This window comes from Aulonocara sp. 'chitande type north' Nkhata Bay, linkage group LG23 (genome assembly GCF_057382095.1).
Source record: "Aulonocara sp. 'chitande type north' Nkhata Bay isolate Kocher_YH1m ecotype deep benthic linkage group LG23, A_spYH_male_GT1.1, whole genome shotgun sequence".
Classification (NCBI taxonomy): Eukaryota; Metazoa; Chordata; class Actinopteri; order Cichliformes; family Cichlidae; genus Aulonocara; species Aulonocara sp. 'chitande type north' Nkhata Bay.
This window is the reverse complement of record NC_141365.1, coordinates 49,119,357-49,143,716: the sequence shown is the minus strand read 5'-3', so window position 1 is coordinate 49,143,716 and position 24,360 is coordinate 49,119,357. Positions and strand designations below refer to the sequence as shown.

The 24,360-nt window shown below is 43.4% G+C and overlaps 1 protein-coding gene across 1 annotated transcript in view; it reads right to left on the bottom strand.

Moving 5' to 3' along the window:
* The window catches only part of LOC147302895 (NLR family CARD domain-containing protein 3-like), a 164,953-nt gene that overhangs the window by 102,507 nt on the left and 38,086 nt on the right, over positions 1 to 24,360 (bottom strand). Inside the window, exons 6-8 of the mRNA XM_086284394.1 lie at positions 17,235 to 17,411; positions 12,402 to 12,575; positions 9,850 to 10,026 (exon numbers count right to left, since the gene is read on the bottom strand). Coding sequence (XP_086140520.1) covers positions 9,850 to 10,026; positions 12,402 to 12,575; positions 17,235 to 17,411 — 528 coding nt within the window. The remainder of the gene's footprint in view (positions 1 to 9,849; positions 10,027 to 12,401; positions 12,576 to 17,234; positions 17,412 to 24,360) is intronic.

Sequence of the window (24,360 nt, the reverse complement as noted above, 5' to 3'; positions counted from 1 at the left end):
GTTTATGTTTTTGACTTGTTATGGACTCTGACTGGCAATGGGAGGGCTGGCGGACTCATATTATGGAGGTGGAGGGTAGACACATTTTGTGTGCAAGAGACCACATACTACAGTGGTGATTGACACAGACTTCAATGGACATTTAGGTGAAGGGAACAGAGGTTATGAGGTGTTGGGTAGGTGTGGTGTTTAGGAGAGAAATCTAGAAAGACAGATGTGGGGCAGATTTTCCAAGTGGAAATGGCCGTGGTGCACACATACTTCAAGAACAGGGAGGAACTTGTAGAAATATATGAAAGTGGAGGAAGCTGCACACAGGGCAACTAAATATTATGCAGAAGGTGAAATCAAAAAGACAGGAGACAAGGAGGTGTCAGGGAGAATGCAGCTATGCAGCATCAAATGGTAGTTTGAAGGATGAGTTTGGACATCAAGAAGAGGAAGTGAGTGAAGGCAGAGACATGCAGGAGTATAAACAGGCTCTGGGTAGTAGGGAAGACTTACCAGATGGCTGGGATAGTACAGCTTTATTGAGATAAACTGCCAAGAAGGGGTTTGACGTCTTCTCTGCACAGAAGTGATTTTGAAAGTATTTGAAGGAAGAGATTTACAAAGAAAAAGAAGTGTAGTTAGCGAAATGAAGAAAATAGACCAAGAAACTGGGAGGCTAGGCATGTAGCAGAAAGAGGTGACAAAGGAAAAGGCTCAGTGCCACGTATGTGAAGCTGGACCCCAAGGAAATGAGGGAATGAGACTTGCTAGGCAGAGAGTGAGTTTGAATGGATGTTCAAACCCAAAAAAAAAGATATATTCACATAACATAGATTGAAAGAAGCTGCAGGTGGCACAGCAGCTTTAATGTCTTCCAGACAGGAAGTTTTGGAAAGAAATATCATCATTTCCCAGATTTTACTATCTTAGTGTTCTGTAACAAAATCACTGTTGTGCGCATGGTGTTAGAGATGATGATGATTACAAACAAACTTAATGTGCTAGTCGTGCTTTTCTTGAGGGATTTGTCCTTCCACCAGTTTTCATGTCATTGGAATCATTTGTATTCACTGATTCTGGCACTTATTTCATCAAACCAAACTCCAAGTAAATACTTTCGGGTTTTTGGTTTTGTCAAACGAACTAATGTAAAGAATGCCTGGCTGTGCACTACACCACGCAGTGGGAATTTGTCTTCTCCAGTTAAATTCAGGATTAACTTGCTTTATAACACAGACCTCAAAAGTAACCGTTATAACCCCAAACACAAGAAAATGTGATCTACAGCACAGTGAGAACTGGCAACGCTTATCTGGAGGGGTCAGAGTGAATGAACTGGACACCTGTAGAAGCAGGATTTGATTTCCACTGATTTCCTTTCCGATCCGATACCAAGTAAAATTCAGGGTGGTATCGACGATACTGATCTGATACGATACTCTGTACAAAAACTTATTTTTTTTACTCTATCTTTTATTTTATCTCAAATTATAGCGTCGTAATGATCACAGGACATCAGATTACTTGTTCTTATCACTTAATGATGCAGAATTATCATATAGAAATGAAAAACCTGAAGTTGTGGCTATTTGTTGCCTGCCTGCAGCATTAAAGGACTCCGTGAGAGACGTCTGTCTCGCCCTGGCAGCACCTCTCCCTCTCCTCCTCTTCAGTTCACTCAACATACGCTCGTCATATTCTGTGATATGATTCACTCTGAGGTGTTTGACCAGGTCAGCGGTGTTACCACAACACCTCACATTCTTGCCACATGTATGGCAAACCACGTCTCAGCTGTTCGTGGAGGTAAAATACGTCTGCACATGACTCTGTTTACGCTCAGCCATTGTTGTGAGTGTGCACGCCAAGGGGCCGGACACAATGACGGGTATCGGAGGAATCGATATTTCAGTATTGATCCGCACATCACTAGTTGAGATACGTTTTAAACTGGTCCAAAAAACAAATGCATATTTTCCCGAACCACTGTTCCTTGACTAAGGTGGATAACGTGATGAGGTCAAGGAAGGGTGTGACGGAGATTTGATTGAAAAACTTTGTCGTCCGTTAAAGTTTCACGTTGGCTTTTTCATCTTGAAAGCCCTCTCTGCTCGTGTCCAACCCGCGTGAACAATTATAGATGTGAGAAATGTAAACAAACCGTCGGCAGAACGCTGATCAGGTTATTTTAAGCGCAAGAAAACAAAAACGTTGCGCTCACCGTCGGCGTCACGGACGAGGCCTGGGGGTCCGGGCCCGTCCACAAAGGTCATTGTAACACAAATCATACGATTGCTAATGAAAATGCTATAAAGCTACATCGCAGATAAGTCTCTGGAGTAACAATCAAGGCCATGTTAGTTATTTGATGAATAGTATCTGTGCCACTCATGGCGCATGACTGAGGAGGACGTTGACCTCTGCAAGTCAGGAAAGTCTGCTGCTCATTGTATAAATATGAGATTTTTCTCAAAAACCAGCCAGCCATCATCTCGGGAGGCTGACTCCAAAGTACCATCTCACTTCAAACTTGCAAAACAAGTCGAGTCGATGCGAGCGCACTGCTTGTTTCTAGTTAGTCTTTAAGGATGACAGCATTAGTCTGCTCCTTTGTATGAAATAAAGTGAGTCGAGTCCATGTGGTCTGGCACCCACCCACATTTCTCTGCTAGTGATCCATGAGGACTCCACCTTGTTGCCAGTTCTCTTGTGTGGAAGCTTCAGGAAATGACAGCTTCACTCTGACGTGTGTGAGCTGTGTGAGGTCTGTGGTTAGAAGTTTACAGTGTTTGCTCTTTGTGTCGTCTGTAATATGCTCTATGGCTTTAAAAAAATGGCCACATGTTTCTGTAGCTGAATTTGTCCATCTCTGACCTTCTGAGACTGGATTTTCAAACAGGGACGTTCTGACTTTTCTTCACCTTGTACTTCATTCTGCAAATGTTTTATACTCTATTAGAGTTATTACATTATTCTGTTATGCTATAAAATCAACCCCCATATAAGATCGTACTTAAGAAATACATTTAAAAAACCTTCCTGTGCAAATAACCCAAGTTATCTAGAAGAAATAAAAACTGCACCGCAAACCAAACTCAGGTGTTCGACCTGTTGAGCTCGGGAAACTAACTGGTGTTTCATTTTAGTGAGTGCTTTGTTAGATTCCTTCATTTGAACCAAATGAAGTTGATTAAAGTTGATGCACTGATGTGTTTGAAGTGTTTTGTTAGTTGCGATGGATCTCCTGCTGTCTTTTTTCCTCATTATTAAAAGAGGATTTCTTTGAATTTCAAACATCCATTTCCTGTTTATCTGGTCCCGGGTCACAGGTGCAGCAGTCTAAGCAGAGAATCCCAGACCTCCCTAAACAACCACTTCCTCCAGCATATCCAGGACAATACTGAGGCATTCCCAGGCCTGCTGAGAGATATAACCTCTCTAGTGTGTCCTGGGTCTGCCCTGGAGACTCCTCCTCATGGGACAGGCCCCAAACACCTCACCCAGGATATTTTTAATGAAAACATCACAAATAAGTCGTCAGGTCTGATGGTCACATTTGTGAGATTCAACCACCATAAAGCAGAGATCACACAGGACACACTGTGTAACCCTCAGCTCAGGTGTGTTCAGGACATTTGCTTGGAAGAAGCCGTCTGTGGATAAATCCTGCTCTCCACCTCAGCTGTCAGGTTTATCCAGAGAACGGCCGTCCTGACTTCCAGCAGCCCCACAGTCCTCGTTTCTAATAAACTGGCATCACTGAAATGAACTGTCTGCCTCGCTGTTCAATAATCTGCTCTTTGCCAATTTCCCAGCAGAAGCTTCCACTCATATCAGCATTTTTCTGTGATTCTCACATGAACTAAACATAAAAAGCTGAAGCCAACCTCAGAGTTCCCCGTAGTGAGGAAGAGTTTCCTCTGAGCCACAGCTGAGTTTGATGCGTCCACAAAGGAAGACTGACGGGAGGACAGACTCTGGGAGAAAGGCAGATATTAAAAGATATGAATACAAAGTACGCTGCAACAAACAGGACAGCAGATTATGAAGAGCGGTTAGACCTTCATGTGTCAGTCATTGAAATGTGATCAAAGTTACCTGTTTGACATCCTGATAGAAGAAAATCAGCTTCTTGGATCCGTTTGCAGCAAAGAATTCATGGATCAGACTGAACTGGAAGAATCAGACATTAATGACTCAAAGGTTCAACTCTGAGGAAGGATCACGTCTCTGAACTTACTCTGTCATCAGAGACGATGGCGTCTTCCACCGCCGCCTCCTCCAGGCTGCCGGCGTCTGCCAGCCTGCTCATCAGGTATTTATGTCGGGCATCCAGAGCTGCCCGCCGTTCCTCCTTCACGGCTCTCGCCTGTTTGGCTACTTCTCTCCTCGCCTCATTGGACAGCAGCATCGTCCTTTTACCAGACACCTGCATAAAATCCTCAGCAGGCTGGGTAAGCTTGCGTGAGCTCTCTGTGGAGGCTGTTGCAGCTGAGATGGCTCACCCGAGCGGTGCAAACTTAGTTACCTTCAAGGCTCCAGAGTCAGCTGAGGTCAGCAGCTCAGCCTCTGGGGAGGCTACAATCCCTGGAACAGCCAGGTCTCTACAACCAGAAACAGTCTTTGCATGTGCAGCTTCAGAACCAGACTTGAAGTTCCAGTTAGTGTCCGATGTCCCAGAAACACTCAGGTGCTCACTGAGCAAGCTCTTGAGGCCAACACTCAGAAAATCAAACAGTCTTTGAGCCTTTGTGGGAACATTTATCGTCTCTGCTGGAAAGGTGGAAACATCTGGGAGATGCAGCCTTAACACACTGGGCTTCACAAGTCCTTGGAGGCAGCTCACTAAACTCAGGGATGCAGACAAAATCAGCACTTGCAGGAACACAATGTGCCCTCTCACAATGAGCTTGGAAGCATAAATTGAGTTTTCCTCACTGACTGTTTCAGACAGGATTGTGGGAGCAACACAAAAAGCAGCTTCAGCTGGAAACACACAGTTTAGTGTCTTTGCTGCTCGCTTTAAGTCACAATAAACAGGAAACTCATTGTGTCTCATGTCAGAATCCCTCATATACAGGACAGGAAGAGGCGGAGCTTATTTCCTGCAGGGAGCGGTTAGCAGTCTGTGTCTTTCTCATTTCTGACTCCTAAAGAGCTGAAAAACACAGGCTGTTATTGGCTGGCTGACACTGGGATTAATGTCCTTGAAGCCAGCAGTCTTTAATGTCCAGCTTCAGAACGGGCAGGTGAAAAACAGTCCTTTATGTCCTCTGATGTTCAATAAACTGTCCTGATTACTGAGGGAGCAGAGAAAGTGTCTCCATCACTCACCACAGCTGGATGCTCTGAAATCCTGGAATCCAGCTGTGGAGAGGAGCGCCGGCGGCGTGGACGCAGTTTAGTAATCAGGGAACGGGAGACAGGAGGGAAACACAGCTGGGACCAATTACACACACGAGACAGGAAACAGTAACACGGGACTGTCAAAGTAAAACAGGAAATATAACACAGAGTCCAAAGTAAGGAGACGTGGGACACAGTGAAGACACAGAAACAGAAACCAGAACTATAATCACAAAACAAACTCAGAAACATAAAGAGTGAATCAGCTGATTCAGTGTTTGTGACAAAAACATGGATCCTGGTTAATAACTTTTATTTGTTTGTTTCTGTATTATTTTGTGTATCGTTCTTACGAGCTGTTGTTTTTTCAGTGAAATATTATTTCATTGTTTTAAGCGTTTTGTTGACTTTGAAGTGCTTAAGTTGATATTTTTGAACATTTAATTTGTTCGATTATTGTCGAGTCGATAAAACTGTCAAACGCACAGCTGCTTCCAGCACGGCCGGAGGAGAGGTGGCCGAGCAGACGCACAACACACACAGCTCACAGGTTTGCATTTCTAGATATTGCAGATGTTGCAGAAATTGAGAGTAAAGAACTCAGAGATCCAGCGCTGTCTCCTGCCCCTTATTTATACACCACAACACAACGACAGGCGTAACTCACACAAACGGGTAACATGAGGCTCAGATGCTTTGGACGTGTTCACATATACTGGACACAGAATGATGAAGATGGAGCTGCAGGAAGGAGGAAAAGAGGAAAAACACAGAAAAGATTCACAGATGTGGTGAAAAAGGACACGACAGCTTCTGTTTGTTAGTTTGGTTTTTCTTTATTTGGTAAAGATTCAGAAATAAAGAGAAGATCACATGTTTGAATATTATATTAACGTTCTGTAATTACAACAAGTTGTAAAATCTTTCCAGAGTGAGACAGAGACTGTGCAGAGACTGTAGAAGGACAGAGCAGCAGCAGAGCAGTCCAGATACACTGATGATCCTCTGTCAGATCCAGAGGGACACACAGGGCTGATGCTGGACTCTACATTGTGTCTGACAGTGGAGCTGTTCTCAGAGCAGTTCACTCTGCAGCACTGACAGTCATCTGCACTTCATTCCTCTGTCAGTCACTGCTGGATGAAGCTCTCCTCTCCACCTCCCAGTAACATGGCCCAGTCAGAGCGTCTCTACACACAAGCTGCTGCTGCTTCAACCTCTCTGGATCATCAGGACACAGCTGCTCCTCTCTCAGCACACACACCGTCCTGTTTACCATCATCCCCTCCTGCAGAGAGAAGGAGGAAGAGCAGAGGAGATAAACGAGTGTTTCCAGAGACTCTTCATCAGCTGTCAGTCAGTGATGCAGCACATCCAGTATAAAGAGCAGCAGGGACGTCAGTGCTGGGACTGTACTAGGACTCATTGTTGCTTCACTTTTTCTAATCTTTGGATTTTTATTGAAGTTGCTGAAAATGTTTTTCCCTCCTAGTTTGAGTTTGGACTTTCATTCATTAGAAGAACCTTGGTGTGTCCACTCTGAGCTCTGTAGGAACCCCAACAACAAGCCCAACAATCCAGATGGACGGTTCCAGCTGTTAACTGGAGGAATTCCATCCAAACATCTGCTCTCACTAAATTCTTCCTCACCTACAGACTGTGTTCTTCACTGCTTTAAACTTGGAAATCAATGCAGTCATTGGTCTGCGTGCTGCTTTGTTCAGAGAGCTGATTGGCTGTTGACAGTGTTTGATCAGAGCGTGTCAGCCGTTACTATGGTGACCATAAAGGTGAGAAACAGGAAGTGTTTGTGTCCAATCCTGAAGCCTGTCACCGTTCTCCTTTCACAGCTTCACTGAGAAGCTGCAGCTTTACAGGAAACACTGGATCTTTGTTTCATACTGACTGTGTTTAGTACAATACTGCTGACAGCACCACCCACTCACTCCATCACTCTACTTACACCAGAGTCTCCAGTCTGTAGTCTGGACTCTGCTGAAGATCAGACAGCTGCTTCACATCTGGATCCTGCAGGTTGTTGAAGTACAGGTACAGCTCTCTCAGATGGGAGGGGTTGGACTTCAGTGCTGCTGCCAGATAATCACAGCTGATCTTTGACAAACCACAGCTCACCAATCTGTATAAAGAATGAAAGATGTAAGTTTATTAGACAAAGTGCTTGAAATCATTCAGTGTTTCATCATCTGTTCAGAGCTGAAGAAGGTTCAGAATGTAGAAGTTTAGAAAATGGAAACTCCAAACAGCTGAAGCCAACAGGAAGCAGCTTCAAACAGGAAACTGTGCAGAGTTTCAGACTATATGTCCTGATGCAGCCAGTTGGATTTTGGAGATTTGAATCTCTGTTCTGTGACTAAGTCCTTGAATCATTTCTTCCAGTTGGTCCAACAAGACAGACTAAGTATTGGACATGTGTTGTGGCTCCATCAGGGGAGCTTCTAAATGTGATGTGATGGCCCCTCTGGGTCTGTCAGGTCACAGCACTGAAGAGAGCTCAAACTGGGCACACAGTTGTTCCAGTCTGGACCAAAGACTCTATACTGGGACTGAGGGACTGCTTTGACTGCACCCACTGGGACTTTTTAAAGGCTCATGTTCTCACTTAGATCATCGATTTCTACTGACATTTCTTTCTGGGAAAAATGGGGATTACTTTGGAAACAGGAAGTATTTTCCCCAATAAGCAGCCCTGGATTAGTAAATCACTCCAACATGTTCTCAGGCAGAAGAAGCTGTCTTGTTATGAGGGAGAGAAGAAAAAGATTGAGGCACAGAAACCTGTTGAAAGAGAGATAAAGCAGCTAAAATCAGGTGTAAAAGTAAAGCAGAGGATGAGCTGAATAAAGGACACTCAAGGCTGGCTTGGAAAGGAATGAAGTCCATGGTGGGGATGCAGGACAAGGAGCAAAGATGAATGTGATGCTGAATCAGCAGAAGACTTGGACTCATTTGATTCCAGCTTTGATATCATTGATTTCAATGAAGAGCTTTGTGATTGTAGCAAAGGGCTGGTAGCTCTGAGAGTCCCACTGATGAGGTGTTTGTGTGGAATTCTCTTAGTGGGACCAAAGAGAGAAAAAGCCCTGGTCCTGATGCTGTGGGAGGGAAATGATTGAAGTGTGCTGTGAGGAACTGACTGGGAGATTTTCACACATTTTCCAGTCCTCCTTGGAACAACAGGAAGTTCCCAGCATATGGAAACAAAGGTTAAGTGTCCTATGGCACTCAGTGATGATGGTGCTGTGGCCCCACCACCTCCACCTCTTTGTAAAGGAACTAACTGTAATCTGAAGCTTCAAATGGAACTAAGACTTCCTCCACTAGGTGGCAGTGTCTGATGAGAAAGTGTTAGTGGAGCTGGCCTGGAGTCAGAAACAGGAAGATGCAGGATTTGGGCTGAAATGGGGAAAAGTGGTTAGCACTAGTGCCTTAGAGCAAGAAGGTTGTAGGTTGAAGCTTGTTGGTCAGCTGGGCCTTCCTGTGGAGGTTGGATGTTCTCCCACAGTCCAATGAAATGCTGCTTAGGTTCATTGGTGCTTCTACATTGGCTGTAGGTGTGGATGTGAGGGAGTGCTTCTCTGTCTCTCTCTGTTGGCCCTGTGATGGACTGCTCACCTGTGCAGGTGGACCACGCCTCTTGCCCTATGACAGCTAGGGCACAGGCTGCAGCCCTGTGAGCATAAGCTGAATAAACAGTTAGCAAAAATGATCCATAGATGGCCTGAAATCCCCCAGTTAGCAGTTTGGTAGATAGCTATGACATGCTAATCCCATCCAGCAGCTGTATTCTACCTGTAAGCTGATCCCTGCTGAGCCAAAGCACTTTTTCATATACAAATTACAACCTTTAATAGAAACCTATTGGTCAGCATCTTATTAGCCTGCTGTTAGCTTCATTCCACAGAAAACTGAGAGAAACTAACAGAGTTGATAAAGAATAAAGAGAAATGTGCTGATTTAAAGCCTTTGAAGTGCTTCAGATGATCTCTGTCCACTTCTGTCCACTCATTCATTCATGTAAGCTTTCTAATGCAGCTTTGATCTTCACAGTCTGCTTGATGAAACTCATTCTAACCCTGAATGTCAGAGTGTTCCTCCTTCTCTTTCCCATCATTCATGCTGGCAGTGGAGGAGATTTGGATGTTGGACTGTGTTTTGGATGATGTGTGTATGTTTGTGTTGGGCTGCTGTCTGTAAAGCAAACGCACATTTTGCTTTGGATTTCAGTGTCACACAGACTTTAAGGTGCAATGAAGAGTTTGAGAGTTTCACAGTGAATTTTCCAGTGGAGGATTTTTCTTCTTCTTTGAAGGTTTGAAATGTGAACATTGTTCTGCTGCAGTCAATGGACTAAACCAGAGAAGAAGAAAACAGACTTTACCATGAAGATCCTCAGTGTGGATCAGTACAATATCAGCCTGATGTCTGCAGTTTAGTGTCAGCACAACTTTTACATCTTATTCATCTCAGCACAACTAAAACATGCTGACTGACCTCAGAGTTTCAAGTTTACATCCTGGACTCTCCAGGAAACCACACAGATGCTTCACTCCTGGATCCTGCAGCTTGTTGTTGAAGCTCAGGTCCAGCTGTCTCAGATGGGAGGGGTTGGACTTCAGTGCTGCTGCCAGATAATCACAGCTGATCTTTGACAAACCACAGCCCATCAATCTGTATAAAGAATGAAAGATGTAAGTTTATTAGACAAAGTGCTTGAAATCATTCAGTGTTTCATCATCTGTTCAGAGCTGAAGAAGGTTCAGAATGTAGAAGTTTAGAAAATGGAAACTCCAAACAGCTGAAGCCAACAGGAAGCAGCTTCAAACAGGAAACTGTGCAGAGTTTCAGACTATATGTCCTGATGCAGCCAGTTGGATTTTGGAGATTTGAATCTCTGTTCTGTGACTAAGTCCTTGAATCATTTCTTCCAGTTGGTCCAACAAGACAGACTAAGTATTGGACATGTGTTGTGGCTCCATCAGGGGAGCTTCTAAATGTGATGTGATGGCCCCTCTGGGTCTGTCAGGTCACAGCACTGAAGAGAGCTCAAACTGGGCACACAGCTGTTCCAGTCTGGACCAAAGACTCTATACTGGGACTGAGGGACTGCTTTGACTGCACCCACTGGGACTTTTGAAAGGCTCATGTTCTCACTTAGATCATCGATTTCTACTGACATTTCTTTCTGGGAAAAATGGGGATTACTTTGGAAACAGGAAGTATTTTCCCCAATAAGCAGCCCTGGATTAGTAAATCACTCCAACATGTTCTCAGGCAGAAGAAGCTGTCTTGTTATGAGGGAGAGAAGAAAAAGATTGAGGCACAGAAACCTGTTGAAAGAGAGATAAAGCAGCTAAAATCAGGTGTAAAAGTAAAGCAGAGGATGAGCTGAATAAAGGACACTCAAGGCTGGCTTGGAAAGGAATGAAGTCCATGGTGGGGATGCAGAACAAGGAGCAAAGATGAATGTGATGCTGAATCAGCAGAAGACTTGGACTCATTTGATTCCAGCTTTGATATCATTGATTTCAATGAAGAGCTTTGTGATTGTAGCAAAGGGCTGGTAGCTCTGAGAGTCCCACTGATGAGGTGTTTGTGTGGAATTCTCTTAGTGGGACCAAAGAGAGAAAAAGCCCTGGTCCTGATGCTGTGGGAGGGAAATGATTGAAGTGTGCTGTGAGGAACTGACTGGGAGATTTTCACACATTTTCCAGTCCTCCTTGGAACAACAGGAAGTTCCCAGCATATGGAAACAAAGGTTAAGTGTCCTATGGCACTCAGTGATGATGGTGCTGTGGCCCCACCACCTCCACCTCTTTGTAAAGGAACTAACTGTAATCTGAAGCTTCAAATGGAACTAAGACTTCCTCCACTAGGTGGCAGTGTCTGATGAGAAAGTGTTAGTGGAGCTGGCCTGGAGTCAGAAACAGGAAGATGCAGGATTTGGGCTGAAATGGGCAAAAGTGGTTAGCACTAGTGCCTTAGAGCAAGAAGGTTGTAGGTTGAAGCTTGTTGGTCAGCTGGGCCTTTCTGTGGAGGTTGGATGTTCTCCCACAGTCCAATGAAATGCTGCTTAGGTTCATTGGTGCTTCTACATTGGCTGTAGGTGTGGATGTGAGGGAGTGCTTCTCTGTTGCTCTCTGTTGGCCCTGTGATGGACTGCTCACCTGTGCAGGTGGACCACGCCTCTTGCCCTATGACAGCTAGGGCACAGGCTGCAGCCCTGTGAGCCTAAGCTGAATAAACAGTTAGCAAAAATGATCCATAGATGGCCTGAAATCCCCCAGTTAGCAGTTTGGTAGATAGCTATGACATGCTAATCCCATCCAGCAGCTGTATTCTACCTGTAAGCTGATCCCTGCTGAGCCAAAGCACTTTTTCATATACAAATTACAACCTTTAATAGAAACCTATTGGTCAGCATCTTATTAGCCTGCTGTTAGCTTCATTCCACAGAAAACTGAGAGAAACTAACAGAGTTGATAAAGAATAAAGAGAAATGTGCTGATTTAAAGCCTTTGAAGTGCTTCAGATGATCTCTGTCCACTTCTGTCCACTCATTCATTCATGTAAGCTTTCTAATGCAGCTTTGATCTTCACAGTCTGCTTGATGAAACTCATTCTAAGCCTGAATGTCAGAGTGTTCCTCCTTCTCTTTCCCATCATTCATGCTGGCAGTGGAGGAGATTTGGATGTTGGACTGTGTTTTGGATGATGTGTGTATGTTTGTGTTGGACTGCTGTCTGTAAAGCAAACGCACATTTTGCTTTGGATTTCAGTGTCACACAGACTTTAAGGTGCAATGAAGAGTTTGAGAGTTTCACAGTGAATTTTCCAGTGGAGGATTTTTCTTCTTCTTTGAAGGTTTGAAATGTGAACATTGTTCTGCTGCAGTCAATGGACTAAACCAGAGAAGAAGAAAACAGACTTTACCATGAAGATCCTCAGTGTGGATCAGTATAATATCAGCCTGATGTCTGCAGTTTAGTGTCAGCACAACTTTCACATCATATTCATCTCAGCACAACTAAAACATGCTGACTGACCCCAGAGTTTCAAGTTTACATCCTGGACTCTCCAGGAAACCACACAGATGCTTCACTCCTGGATCCTTCAGATTGTTTCCCCACAGCTCCAGCTCTCTCAGATGGGAGGGGTTGGACTTCAGTGCTGCTGCCAGATAATCACAGCTGATCTTTGACAAACCACAGTTCACCAATCTGTATAAAGAATGAAAGATGTAAGTTTATTAGACAAAGTGCTTGAAATCATTCAGTGTTTCATCATCTGTTCAGAGCTGAAGAAGGTTCAGAATGTAGAAGTTTAGAAAATGGAAACTCCAAACAGCTGAAGCCAACAGGAAGCAGCTTCAAACAGGAAACTGTGCAGAGTTTCAGACTATATGTCCTGATGCAGCCAGTTGGATTTTGGAGATTTGAATCTCTGTTCTGTGACTAAGTCCTTGAATCATTTCTTCCAGTTGGTCCAACAAGACAGACTAAGTATTGGACATGTGTTGTGGCTCCATCAGGGGAGCTTCTAAATGTGATGTGATGGCCCCTCTGGGTCTGTCAGGTCACAGCACTGAAGAGAGCTCAAACTGGGCACACAGCTGTTCCAGTCTGGACCAAAGACTCTATACTGGGACTGAGGGACTGCTTTGACTGCACCCACTGGGACTTTTTAAAGGCTCATGTTCTCACTTAGATCATCGATTTCTACTGACATTTCTTTCTGGGAAAAATGGGGATTACTTTGGAAACAGGAAGTATTTTCCCCAATAAGCAGCCCTGGATTAGTAAATCACTCCAACATGTTCTCAGGCAGAAGAAGCTGTCTTGTTATGAGGGAGAGAAGAAAAAGATTGAGGCACAGAAACCTGTTGAAAGAGAGATAAAGCAGCTAAAATCAGGTGTAAAAGTAAAGCAGAGGATGAGCTGAATAAAGGACACTCAAGGCTGGCTTGGAAAGGAATGAAGTCCATGGTGGGGATGCAGAACAAGGAGCAAAGATGAATGTGATGCTGAATCAGCAGAAGACTTGGACTCATTTGATTCCAGCTTTGATATCATTGATTTCAATGAAGAGCTTTGTGATAGTAGCAAAGGGCTGGTAGCTCTGAGAGTCCCACTGATGAGGTGTTTGTGTGGAAATCTCTTAGTGGGACCAAAGAGAGAAAAAGCCCTGGTCCTGATGCTGTGGGAGGGAAATGATTGAAGTGTGCTGTGAGGAACTGACTGGGAGGTTTTCACACATTTTCCAGTCCTCCTTGGAACAACAGGAAGTTCCCAGCATATGGAAACAAAGGTTAAGTGTCCTATGGCACTCAGTGATGATGGTGCTGTGGCCCCACCACCTCCACCTCTTTGTAAAGGAACTAACTGTAATCTGAAGCTTCAAATGGAACTAAGACTTCCTCCACTAGGTGGCAGTGTCTGATGAGAAAGTGTTAGTGGAGCTGGCCTGGAGTCAGAAACAGGAAGATGCAGGATTTGGGCTGAAATGGGGAAAAGTGGTTAGCACTAGTGCCTTAGAGCAAGAAGGTTGTAGGTTGAAGCTTGTTGGTCAGCTGGGCCTTCCTGTGGAGGTTGGATGTTCTCCCACAGTCCAATGAAATGCTGCTTAGGTTCATTGGTGCTTCTACATTGGCTGTAGGTGTGGATGTGAGGGAGTGCTTCTCTGTCGCTCTCTGTTGGCCCTGTGATGGACTGCTCACCTGTGCAGGTGGACCACGCCTCTTGCCCTATGACAGCTAGGGCACAGGCTGCAGCCCTGTGAGCCTAAGCTGAATAAACAGTTAGCAAAAATGATCCATAGATGGCCTGAAATCCCCCAGTTAGCAGTTTGGTAGATAGCTATGACATGCTAATCCCATCCAGCAGCTGTATTCTACCTGTAAGCTGATCCCTGCTGAGCCAAAGCACTTTTTCATATACAAATTACAACCTTTAATAGAAACCTATTGGTCAGCATCTTATTAGCCTGCTGTTAGCTTCATTCCACAGAAAACTGAGAGAAACTAACAGAGTTGATAAAGAATAAAGAGAAATGTGCTGATTTAAAGCCTTTGAAGTGCTTCAGATGATCTCTGTCCACTTCTGTCCACTCATTCATTCATGTAAGCTTTCTAATGCAGCTTTGATCTTCACAGTCTGCTTGATGAAACTCATTCTAACCCTGAATGTCAGAGTGTTCCTCCTTCTCTTTCCCATCATTCATGCTGGCAGTGGAGGAGATTTGGATGTTGGACTGTGTTTTGGATGATGTGTGTATGTTTGTGTTGGACTGCTGTCTGTAAAGCAAACGCACATTTTGCTTTGGATTTCAGTGTCACACAGACTTTAAGGTGCAATGAAGAGTTTGAGAGTTTCACAGTGAATTTTCCAGTGGAGGATTTTTCTTCTTCTGTGAAGGTTTGAAATGTGAACATTGTTCTGCTGCAGTCAATGGACTAAACCAGAGAAGAAGAAAACAGACTTTACCATGAAGATCCTCAGTGTGGATCAGTATAATATCAGCCTGATGTCTGCAGGTTAGTGTCAGCACAACTTTCACATCATATTCATCTCAGCACAACTAAAACATGTTGACTGACCTCAGAGTTTCAAGTTTACATCCTGGACTCTCCAGGAAACCACACAGATGCTTCACTCCTGGATCCTGCAGCTTGTTGTTGGAGCTCAGGTCCAGCTCTCTCAGATGGGAGGGGTTGGACTTCAGTGCTGCTGCCAGATAATCACAGCTGATCTCTGACAAACCACAGTCCTTCAATCTGTATAAAGAATGAAAGATGTAAGTTTATTAGACAAAGAGCTTGAAATCATTCAGTGTTTCATCATCTGTTCAGAGCTGAAGAAGCTTCAGAATGTAGAAGTTTAGAAAATGGAAACTCCAAACAGCTGAAGCCAACAGGAAGCAGCTTCAAACAAACACAACAAGAGAAAAAACTCTGAATGTTTCACATTAAAGTCGTACATTTCTCATAAAAACAGGACAAAGACTTGAAAAAGTCGTGTTTTTCCTTCCAGGAACCACATGGCTTCACTTTTAAAGGTGAAGTGTGACAGAAATGGACATATTTGAAGTCCAACACCTTTTTCCAGTCACATTATTAAAGCAGACAAACTACAAGCTCATTTTCATTCCAACAAGTCATCTTCTGACCTGGACTAACAACACTGGTCTCTATGTGCAGCTGGCTGTGAGACCAGTGCTCAGGGAGCGTCTACAAAGTGCAACACTGAAAGAACATCACACACTCATTTGCTTCCAGCACTTTCACACAAACATCTACTGTCATTATTGTCACCAAACTCTGTGGATCCTTTATTGCAAATTCAAATGGGATCAAATGGTCAGACAAAAGAGGGTTATGAGGAAATATGATGAAATGTTGTGTATTAGCAGCAAGTTATTGAATCATTTTCCTCAGAAACCAAACAAAATGATTGACAAACATGTTTTTACAAACTCAGTGTTGGACTTGGATCAGCAGGATAAGCTGATGTTTAAAGGCATTTGAGTCTCGCTGTATGAGAGTCCAGTTATTACTCAATATTTATGGATGATGTTCTTTCAGTGTTGCACTTTGTAGACGCTCCCTGAGCCTCACAGCCAGCTGCACATGGACCAGCTGACATTACCCAGCATTAGAGGCAGCTGTAAAAAATTCATGTTCCCATTTAAATGGTTTTAATTCAAATAAAACGATGTTGATTCATTCAATCCTGAATCGATGTTTAATATAAATGTATTTTGCCAGAATCTCAGGTTAAAGCTCACAAACTATTTCAACAAGCAGCAAACAGCTAAAACAGTAAATGAGAGCAGCTAAACACACAAAGATGGAAACACAGAGCGTGGATCGTTCACTCGACGGCACGTACACGGACACGCCGTCGGGGCTGAAAGTGGACAGCTCACAGATCCTGAAGCTGCAGGTTTCATCTGTCTCCAACCAAAACTGAGTGAAGCAGCAGCAAAAGAAGATCCAAACTCTGCTTCACGTTTGATCAATATGCTCATGAATTCTCTCTGACTTTGGCTGTTCCTGCCTGCACAGCTCTCTCTCTCTCAGTGTACTCCAAGAACAGCTTCAAACATCTGTTTCTGCATCATTCACTGTTTATTAGCCACCAGTCTGCTGTTGTGTTCAGTGCTGTCGGCCTCTGACAGTAAAGCCTCATTTCTGCTGTTCCATGGAAACTTTTTAAAATGATGACAGATTACAAACTCTCAGCTGTGTCTGTAATCAAACCTCTGTAAATTTGCTTCACTTCAGCAGCATCAGCTCATGTTCACATGTTGCTTCATGGTTTGCTTCAGTTTTTGATCGACTGCAGAATATTTTGAAGGTTATCTGCTATAAAAAGCCAGAAGAGGAAAATCTGCTTCATGTGTTTCTGTTTGATCCTCAGTGACTTTGACACAAAGGCCTCTGCTGTGATGATCACACCTCTGATCAAGTCTCACAGTGTCACAACTGATAAATGATCAGAGTTAGAATATTTCTGACTGTCTGCTGTGTGCCGTGACCTTTGACCTGCTAAAGACAGTCAGCTGTGGATTATTCATTGCTGTGTCTGATACTTAGAACTGTGAGGAAGAAGCTACACAGTTAATCAGGGTCCCCTCTCTCTGAATCAGGAAAGGTGGGCAGGCCGCGTGTGGGCCGCGGGCCATACGTTGAGTATCACTGTTTGAAATGTGAACATTGTTCTGCTGCAGTCAATGGACTAAACCAGAGAAGAAGAAAACAGACTTTACCATGAAGATCCTCAGTGTGGATCAGTATAATATCAGCCTGATGTCTGCAGTTTAGTGTCAGCACAACTTTCACATCATATTCATCTCAGCACAACTAAAACATGCTGACTGACCTCAGAGTTTCAAGTTTACATCCTGGACTCTCCAGGAAACCACACAGATGCTTCACTCCTGGATCCTGCAGGTTGTTGTTGGAGCTCAGGTCCAGCTCTCTCAGATGGGAGGGGTTGGACTTCAGTGCTGCTGCCAGATAATCACAGCTGATCTCTGACAAACCACAGCCCATCAATCTGTATAAAGAATGAAAGATGTAAGTTTATTAGACAAAGTGCTTGAAATCATTCAGTGTTTCATCATCTGTTCAGAGCTGAAGAAGGTTCAGAATGTAGAAGTTTAGAAAATGGAAACTCCAAACAGCTGAAGCCAACAGGAAGCAGCTTCAAACAAACACAACAAGAGAAAAAACTCTGAATGTTTCACATTAAAGTCGTACATTTCTCATAAAAACAGGACAAAGACTTGAAAAAGTCGTGTTTTTCCTTCCAGGAACCACATGGCTTCACTTTTAAAGGTGAAGTGTGACAGAAATGGACATATTTGAAGTCCAACACCTTTTTCCAGTCACATTATTAAAGCAGACAAACTACAAGCTCATTTTCATTCCAACAAGTCATCTTCTGACCTGGACTAGCAACACTGGTCTCTATGTGCAGCTGGCTGTGAGACCAGTGCTCAGGGAGCGTCTACAAAGTGCAACACTGAAAGAACATCACACACTCATTTGCTTCCAGCACTTTCACACAAACATCTACTGTCATTATTGTCACCAAACTCTGTGGATCCTTTATTGCAAATTCAAATGGGATCAAATGGTCAGACAAAAGAGGGTTATGAGGAAATATGATGAAATGTTGTGTATTAGCAGCAACTTATTGAATCATTTTCCTCAGAAACCAAACAAAATGATTGACAAACATGTTTTTACAAACTCAGTGTTGGACTTGGATCAGCAGGATAAGCTGATGTTTAAAGGCATTTGAGTCTCGCTGTATGAGAGTCCAGTTATTACTCAATATTTATGGATGATGTTCTTTCAGTGTTGCACTTTGTAGACGCTCCCTGAGCCTCACAGCCAGCTGCACATGGACCAGCTGACATTACCCAGCATTAGAGGCGGCTGTAAAAAATTCATGTTCCCATTTAAATGGTTTTAATTTGAATAAAACGATGTTGATTCATTCAATCCTGAATCGATGTTTAATATAAATGTATTTTGCCAGAATCTCAGGTTAAAGCTCACAAACTATTTCAACAAGCAGCAAACAGCTAAAACAGTAAATGAGAGCAGCTAAACACACAAAGATGGAAACACAGAGCGTGGATCGTTCACTCGACGGCACGTACACGGACACGCCGTCGGGGCTGAAAGTGGACAGCTCACAGATCCTGAAGCTGCAGGTTTCATCTGTCTCCAACCAAAACTGAGTGAAGCAGCAGCAAAAGAAGATCCAAACTCTGCTTCACGTTTGATCAATATGCTCATGAATTCTCTCTGACTTTGGCTGTTCCTGCCTGCACAGCTCTCTCTCTCTCAGTGTACTCCAAGAACAGCTTCAAACATCTGTTTCTGCATCATTCACTGTTTATTAGCCACCAGTCTGCTGTTGTGTTCAGTGCTGTCGGCCTCTGACAGTAAAGCCTCATTTCTGCTGTTCCATGGAAACTTTTTAAAATGATGACAGATTACAAACTCTCAGCTGTGTCTGTAATCAAACCTCTGTAACTTTGCTTCACTTCAGCAGCATCAGCTCATGTTCACATGTTGCTTCATGGTTTGCTTCAGTTTTTGATCGACTGCAGAATATTTTGAAGGTTATCTGCTATAAAAAGCCAGAAGAGGAAAATCTGCTTCATGTGTTTCTGTTTGATCCTCAGTGACTTTGACACAAAGGCCTCTGCTGTGATGATCACACCTCTGATCAAGTCTCAGTGTCACAACTGATAAATGATCAGAGTTAGAATATTTCTGACTGTCTGCTGTGTGCCGTGACCTTTGACCTGCTAAAGACAGTCAGCTGTGGATTATTCATTGTTGTGTCTGATACTTAGAACTGTGAGGAAGAAGCTACACAGTTAATCAGGGTCCCCTCTCTCTGAATCAGGAAAGGTGGGCAGGCCGCGTGTGGGCCGCGGGCCATACGTTGAGTATCACTGTTTGAAATGTGAACATTGTTCTGCTGCAGTCAATGGACTAAACCAGAGAAGAAGAAAACAGACTTTACCATGAAGATCCTCAGTGTGGATCAGTATAATATCAGCCTGATGTCTGCAGTTTAGTGTCAGCACAACTTTCACATCATATTCATCTCAGCACAACTAAAACATGCTGACTGACCTCAGAGTTTCAAGTTTACATCCTGGACTCTCCAGGAAACCACACAGATGCTTCACTCCTGGATCCTGAAGGTTGTTGTTGATGCTCAGGTCCAGCACTCTCAGATGGGAGGGGTTGGACTTCAGTGCTGCTGCCAGATAATCACAGCTGATCTCTGACAAACCACAGCCCACCAATCTGTATAAAGAATGAAAGATGTAAGTTTATTAGACAAAGTGCTTGAAATCATTCAGTGTTTCATCATCTGTTCAGAGCTGAAGAAGCTTCAGAATGTAGAAGTTTAGAAAATGGAAACTCCAAACAGCTGAAGCCAACAGGAAGCAGCTTCAAACAAACACAACAAGAGAAAAAACTCTGAATGTTTCACATTAAAGTCGTACATTTCTCATAAAAACAGGACAAAGACTTGAAAAAGTCGTGTTTTTCCTTCCAGGAACCACATGGCTTCACTTTTAAAGGTGAAGTGTGACAGAAATGGACATATTTGAAGTCCAACACCTTTTTCCAGTCACATTATTAAAGCAGACAAACTACAAGCTCATTTTCATTCCAACAAGTCATCTTCTGACCTGGACTAACAACACTGGTCTCTATGTGCAGCTGGCTGTGAGACCAGTGCTCAGGGAGCGTCTACAAAGTGCAACACTGAAAGAACATCACACACTCATTTGCTTCCAGCACTTTCACACAAACATCTACTGTCATTATTGTCACCAAACTCTGTGGATCCTTTATTGCAAATTCAAATGGGATCAAATGGTCAGACAAAAGAGGGTTATGAGGAAATATGATGAAATGTTGTGTATTAGCAGCAACTTATTGAATCATTTTCCTCAGAAACCAAACAAAATGATTGACAAACATGTTTTTACAAACTCAGTGTTGGACTTGGATCAGCAGGATAAGCTGATGTTTAAAGGCATTTGAGTCTCGCTGTATGAGAGTCCAGTTCTTACTCAATATTTATGGATGATGTTCTTTCAGTGTTGCACTTTGTTTGGCACAAAATGAAATTATTTGGCCTCTCAGATGCTTTTAGAGATTCCCAAATGACTGATGATGACATCTCTGGGGTCTGATTGATAGAAAAAAAATGTCTTTGAGACCTTTTGTAACTGACAAACTCTTCATCTGCTAACAACACTGAGTTGAATCTCCATGGCTGATAGTTGGAGCAGGCATCAGGAATACACATTGAAAAAACAAGAGGAGAAATCACCAGAGTCTTATAATCACATTCTGTAACTAAAGGGAGACGTTTTTCTATACAAATATATGTTTTATGGACATTAGAAAAAAAGAGTATTGACGTGAAGCAGGATTATGAAATCTCCATACATCAGCCAGCCCATAATGATCAAGAAAGCTCTGAATGACGCATGCTGACTTTGGACTAAGTGTACTTTTGTGTGAACTGTGGTCCATAGCAGATAATGAGCAGTTTAGGTCTCCCTCAAAGATGATATTGTGTGATGACATATTGGGGAGCCGCGCAAAGACATTAGTGAAAAATCTGTGATCGTCCCAATTAGAGGCGTAGATATTTGCTAAGATCAAAGGAAAACCATAAACTATATTTTCTGCACTTAAAATCCTGTAATTTTCTCATAAATCGACAGTGCGCCTTATGGATGAATTCTGGTTGTGCTTACTGACCTCGAACCGATTTTATGTGCTACACGGCGCTCAGAAACCTTTCAACAGATGTTTTGGTACGACTTTGCTCAGCTACGAGGCCGCACCGCTTGATGGATTGTTGGAGCATTACAGCTACGAGGAGCCTCGCGGAGTGATACGTACTCTGCTTCAACATAATATTACTGTATTGAGTGTGTATAAGGACCATAAATGGCACCTGTAAGAGACACGGTTACAAAGAGGGTTTCAAACTCCAGGCTGTCAGTCACGCAGTAGAACCTGGGAACAGAGCAGCTGCTTGTTATTATGCTCAGCGTCTGTTTACATTTTGACTGCACGATTGTGAGCTTTTTGTTATGCACAAAAACAACATTGTTTTCTTTTATTTATGGAGCATTATTATTTAATAAATGCTGATCATTTATTTCTGAGTAATTGTTTCATGTACATCTACGCTGTATGTTAATAAATGTGCCTGTGTGAGATTTGGGACACAGCTTTGACTAAGAACTCTCTTTTTGTTCGAACTTTCTGGCTTCAAAAATATCGAGATATATATCGTATATCGCCATCCAGCTAAAGAATATCGAGATATGAACTTTGGGTCATATCGCCCAGTCGTAATATTGCAATAGGTTGTCCATTAAACTCAAGCGGGGCTTGGGCCCTGGCACGGCGTAGCCACACAATCCTGGTAGTAGTGACGCTCGGCTATGACGGCGTGCGGGTTACCAGCTGGCTTTCTCAGGATAGGGCTCCTGTGTGAGCGGTCGACAATAACGTCTTTATCCATACCCAGCACTTCACGTAGTAGCACGGATACGGCCGTGGAGGAGCTCGAGTCCAGGCCCTCTGGGATCCCTATGATGTGGATGTTAGCTCTTCGCTTCCTGCCTTCATCACATTTATCCTTCAGGTCAGACAGCTCCTCCTTCATACTCTCTACTGTAGACTGCAGGGTGGTCACCTCATCGCTCCACATTGACAGCCCATCCTCAGCTTCTTTCACTGTAACCTTTACTCCATCAACTTTGCCGCACGTCGCCGCCATGCTGTTAGCGATCTCATTTCTCAGTCCTTGCACGTCAGCCCTTATATTGTCAAAATCTTCTTTCAATGCATTTCTGACTTCTTCTTTTAACAGCGTACTAATGTCCTCTTTAATGGATTGAAGAAGCTCCAGTTTTAGAGCAGTAGGATCCACATCACGCGCGTCTGTTGAGTCTGCTCTTCAGCCGCCGTAGAGCTGGATGCTGCCCTTTGGCCATCATCGATACTCTCGCCCGAGATCGCACCGGGGCTAAAATATTCACCTGCTCAGCTGTTTTTGATCAGTTTGAGCCTGTGTGGTTTGATCAGGTGGAGGAACGATGTGATGCTATAAAGACATCATCTTGTCCAAATGAAGTTGTTCCAACACGTGTTTAAAAAGATTTTAAAGGTTGTTGGTTCCGACATCTTAGCGATTTTTAACAGCAGTCTTAGTTCAGGTGTTGTACAGCCTGTTTTAAACATGCTGTTGTACAGCCTGTACTAAAAACCTGATCTGGATCCTCTGTCCGCTCAAACTTCAGGCCTATTTCAAAGCTTCCCTTCCTGTCGAAGATTTTGTAAAAGATTATATTTGTTCAGCTGCAATCTGTTGTAAAGGTTTCAGTCTGGTTTTAAAGCTCTTCACAGCACTGAAACTGCACTTTGAAAAGTTCTTAATGATCTTTTATCAGCCACTGATCAGGAGACTCCGCTGTGCTTTTGGATCTGACCGCTGCCTTGACCACAGCATCTTGACCTCACCATTGGAGCATGGTGGCATCAAGGGCGCTCTATTAGACTGGTTCAGCTCTTTTATTAAATCGCATTATTACATTTGGGGCTTATATTTGACGGCAATTTGAAAAACAGCTGAGCTCAGTTGTACAGCGGTCTTTCTTCAAACTGAGGCTTTTATCTAAGGTGAGATCATTTCTATCTTTTAAAAACCTTGAACGGGCGATCCACGTTTTCATGACGTCCCAGCTGGATTATTGTAACTCCTTATATGTTGGAGTTAGTGGGACCTGCCTGGCAAGACTGCAGCTGGTCCAGAAAGCTGCAGCTCGTCTTCTGACACAAGCTCAAAGACATTTATCGTCCCAACAACCACATATACGCTGGTCCCTCGCTGTAACACAGTTCACCTTTGGCGGCCTCGCTGTTTCGCTGATCTTTTTTGTGCAATTTTGCATGTTTTTGTTTTGTACAGCGCATTGTGTTCTGCGTCCTGATTGGCTGTAGACCATTGTCAGCCAATCTCGTGCCGTGTCTCCTGTACAGTACAGAATGTGTTCAAATTTACAGCAGTGTGACTCTGCAGTGCTGCACTGTATGTTTGTACGTTTTGTCCCAACAAACAACAATGATGACGAGACGTTTTGAAAGCTTTATCTGGAAAACACAAACACATAAGCAGGAAACAAAGAGCGTGATATGAAACGATAGACGTTTTCATATGGTCATCATATATACATCGTTCTATCGAACAGCCCCAGCTCCTGCTGTCAGTCTCTGTAAATCTGCTCTGAAAACACATTTGTATTCACTGGCTTTTAATACAGCATGAGAGTTATTTGATATTTGATGTGTGATATTAATATTAGGAGTTATTTTAATCGTTATCTTGGATTCTTGTACAGCACTGTGGTCAACGCTGCTGCTGTAATTAATGTGCTATAAACACATAAACAATCTGCAGTTAAACATCCAAAACTAAAGATGTGATCGCTGCCTTTAGAAAATGTGCTGATGCACAAGATATCAGCTCCATTAAGGTGGAATGTGGCCGTGTTAGAAACATGTTGGAAGAAGTTTGAAGCTGAAACTGTGAAGCTGAGAGTGAAAGAGCTCCAGCGTCTGTCACAGGAAACTTTCTTATTTCCACACTGATGAAAGCATCAAGCTTTGATTTCCTGCTGCTTTTATTGAGTCACACTGTGAAACTGAGCCACAGCTGAACCAGCATCCCTGTACAGCAGACACTTACAGCGCTTGGCTGCTTCCATTGGACCCTCTGCACAGAGCTTCAGTTTCCTCTTCTGGTCCCAAAGTGCAGAACAACAAGGTTTCAAACAGCTTCGTTCCAGCAGCATCAGCCACAGACATGCAGAGAGAATCCTTTGGTTGTGTTGTGCGTTTGCATATCTGCTGTCTGTGTTGCTTTGTGAGGATGG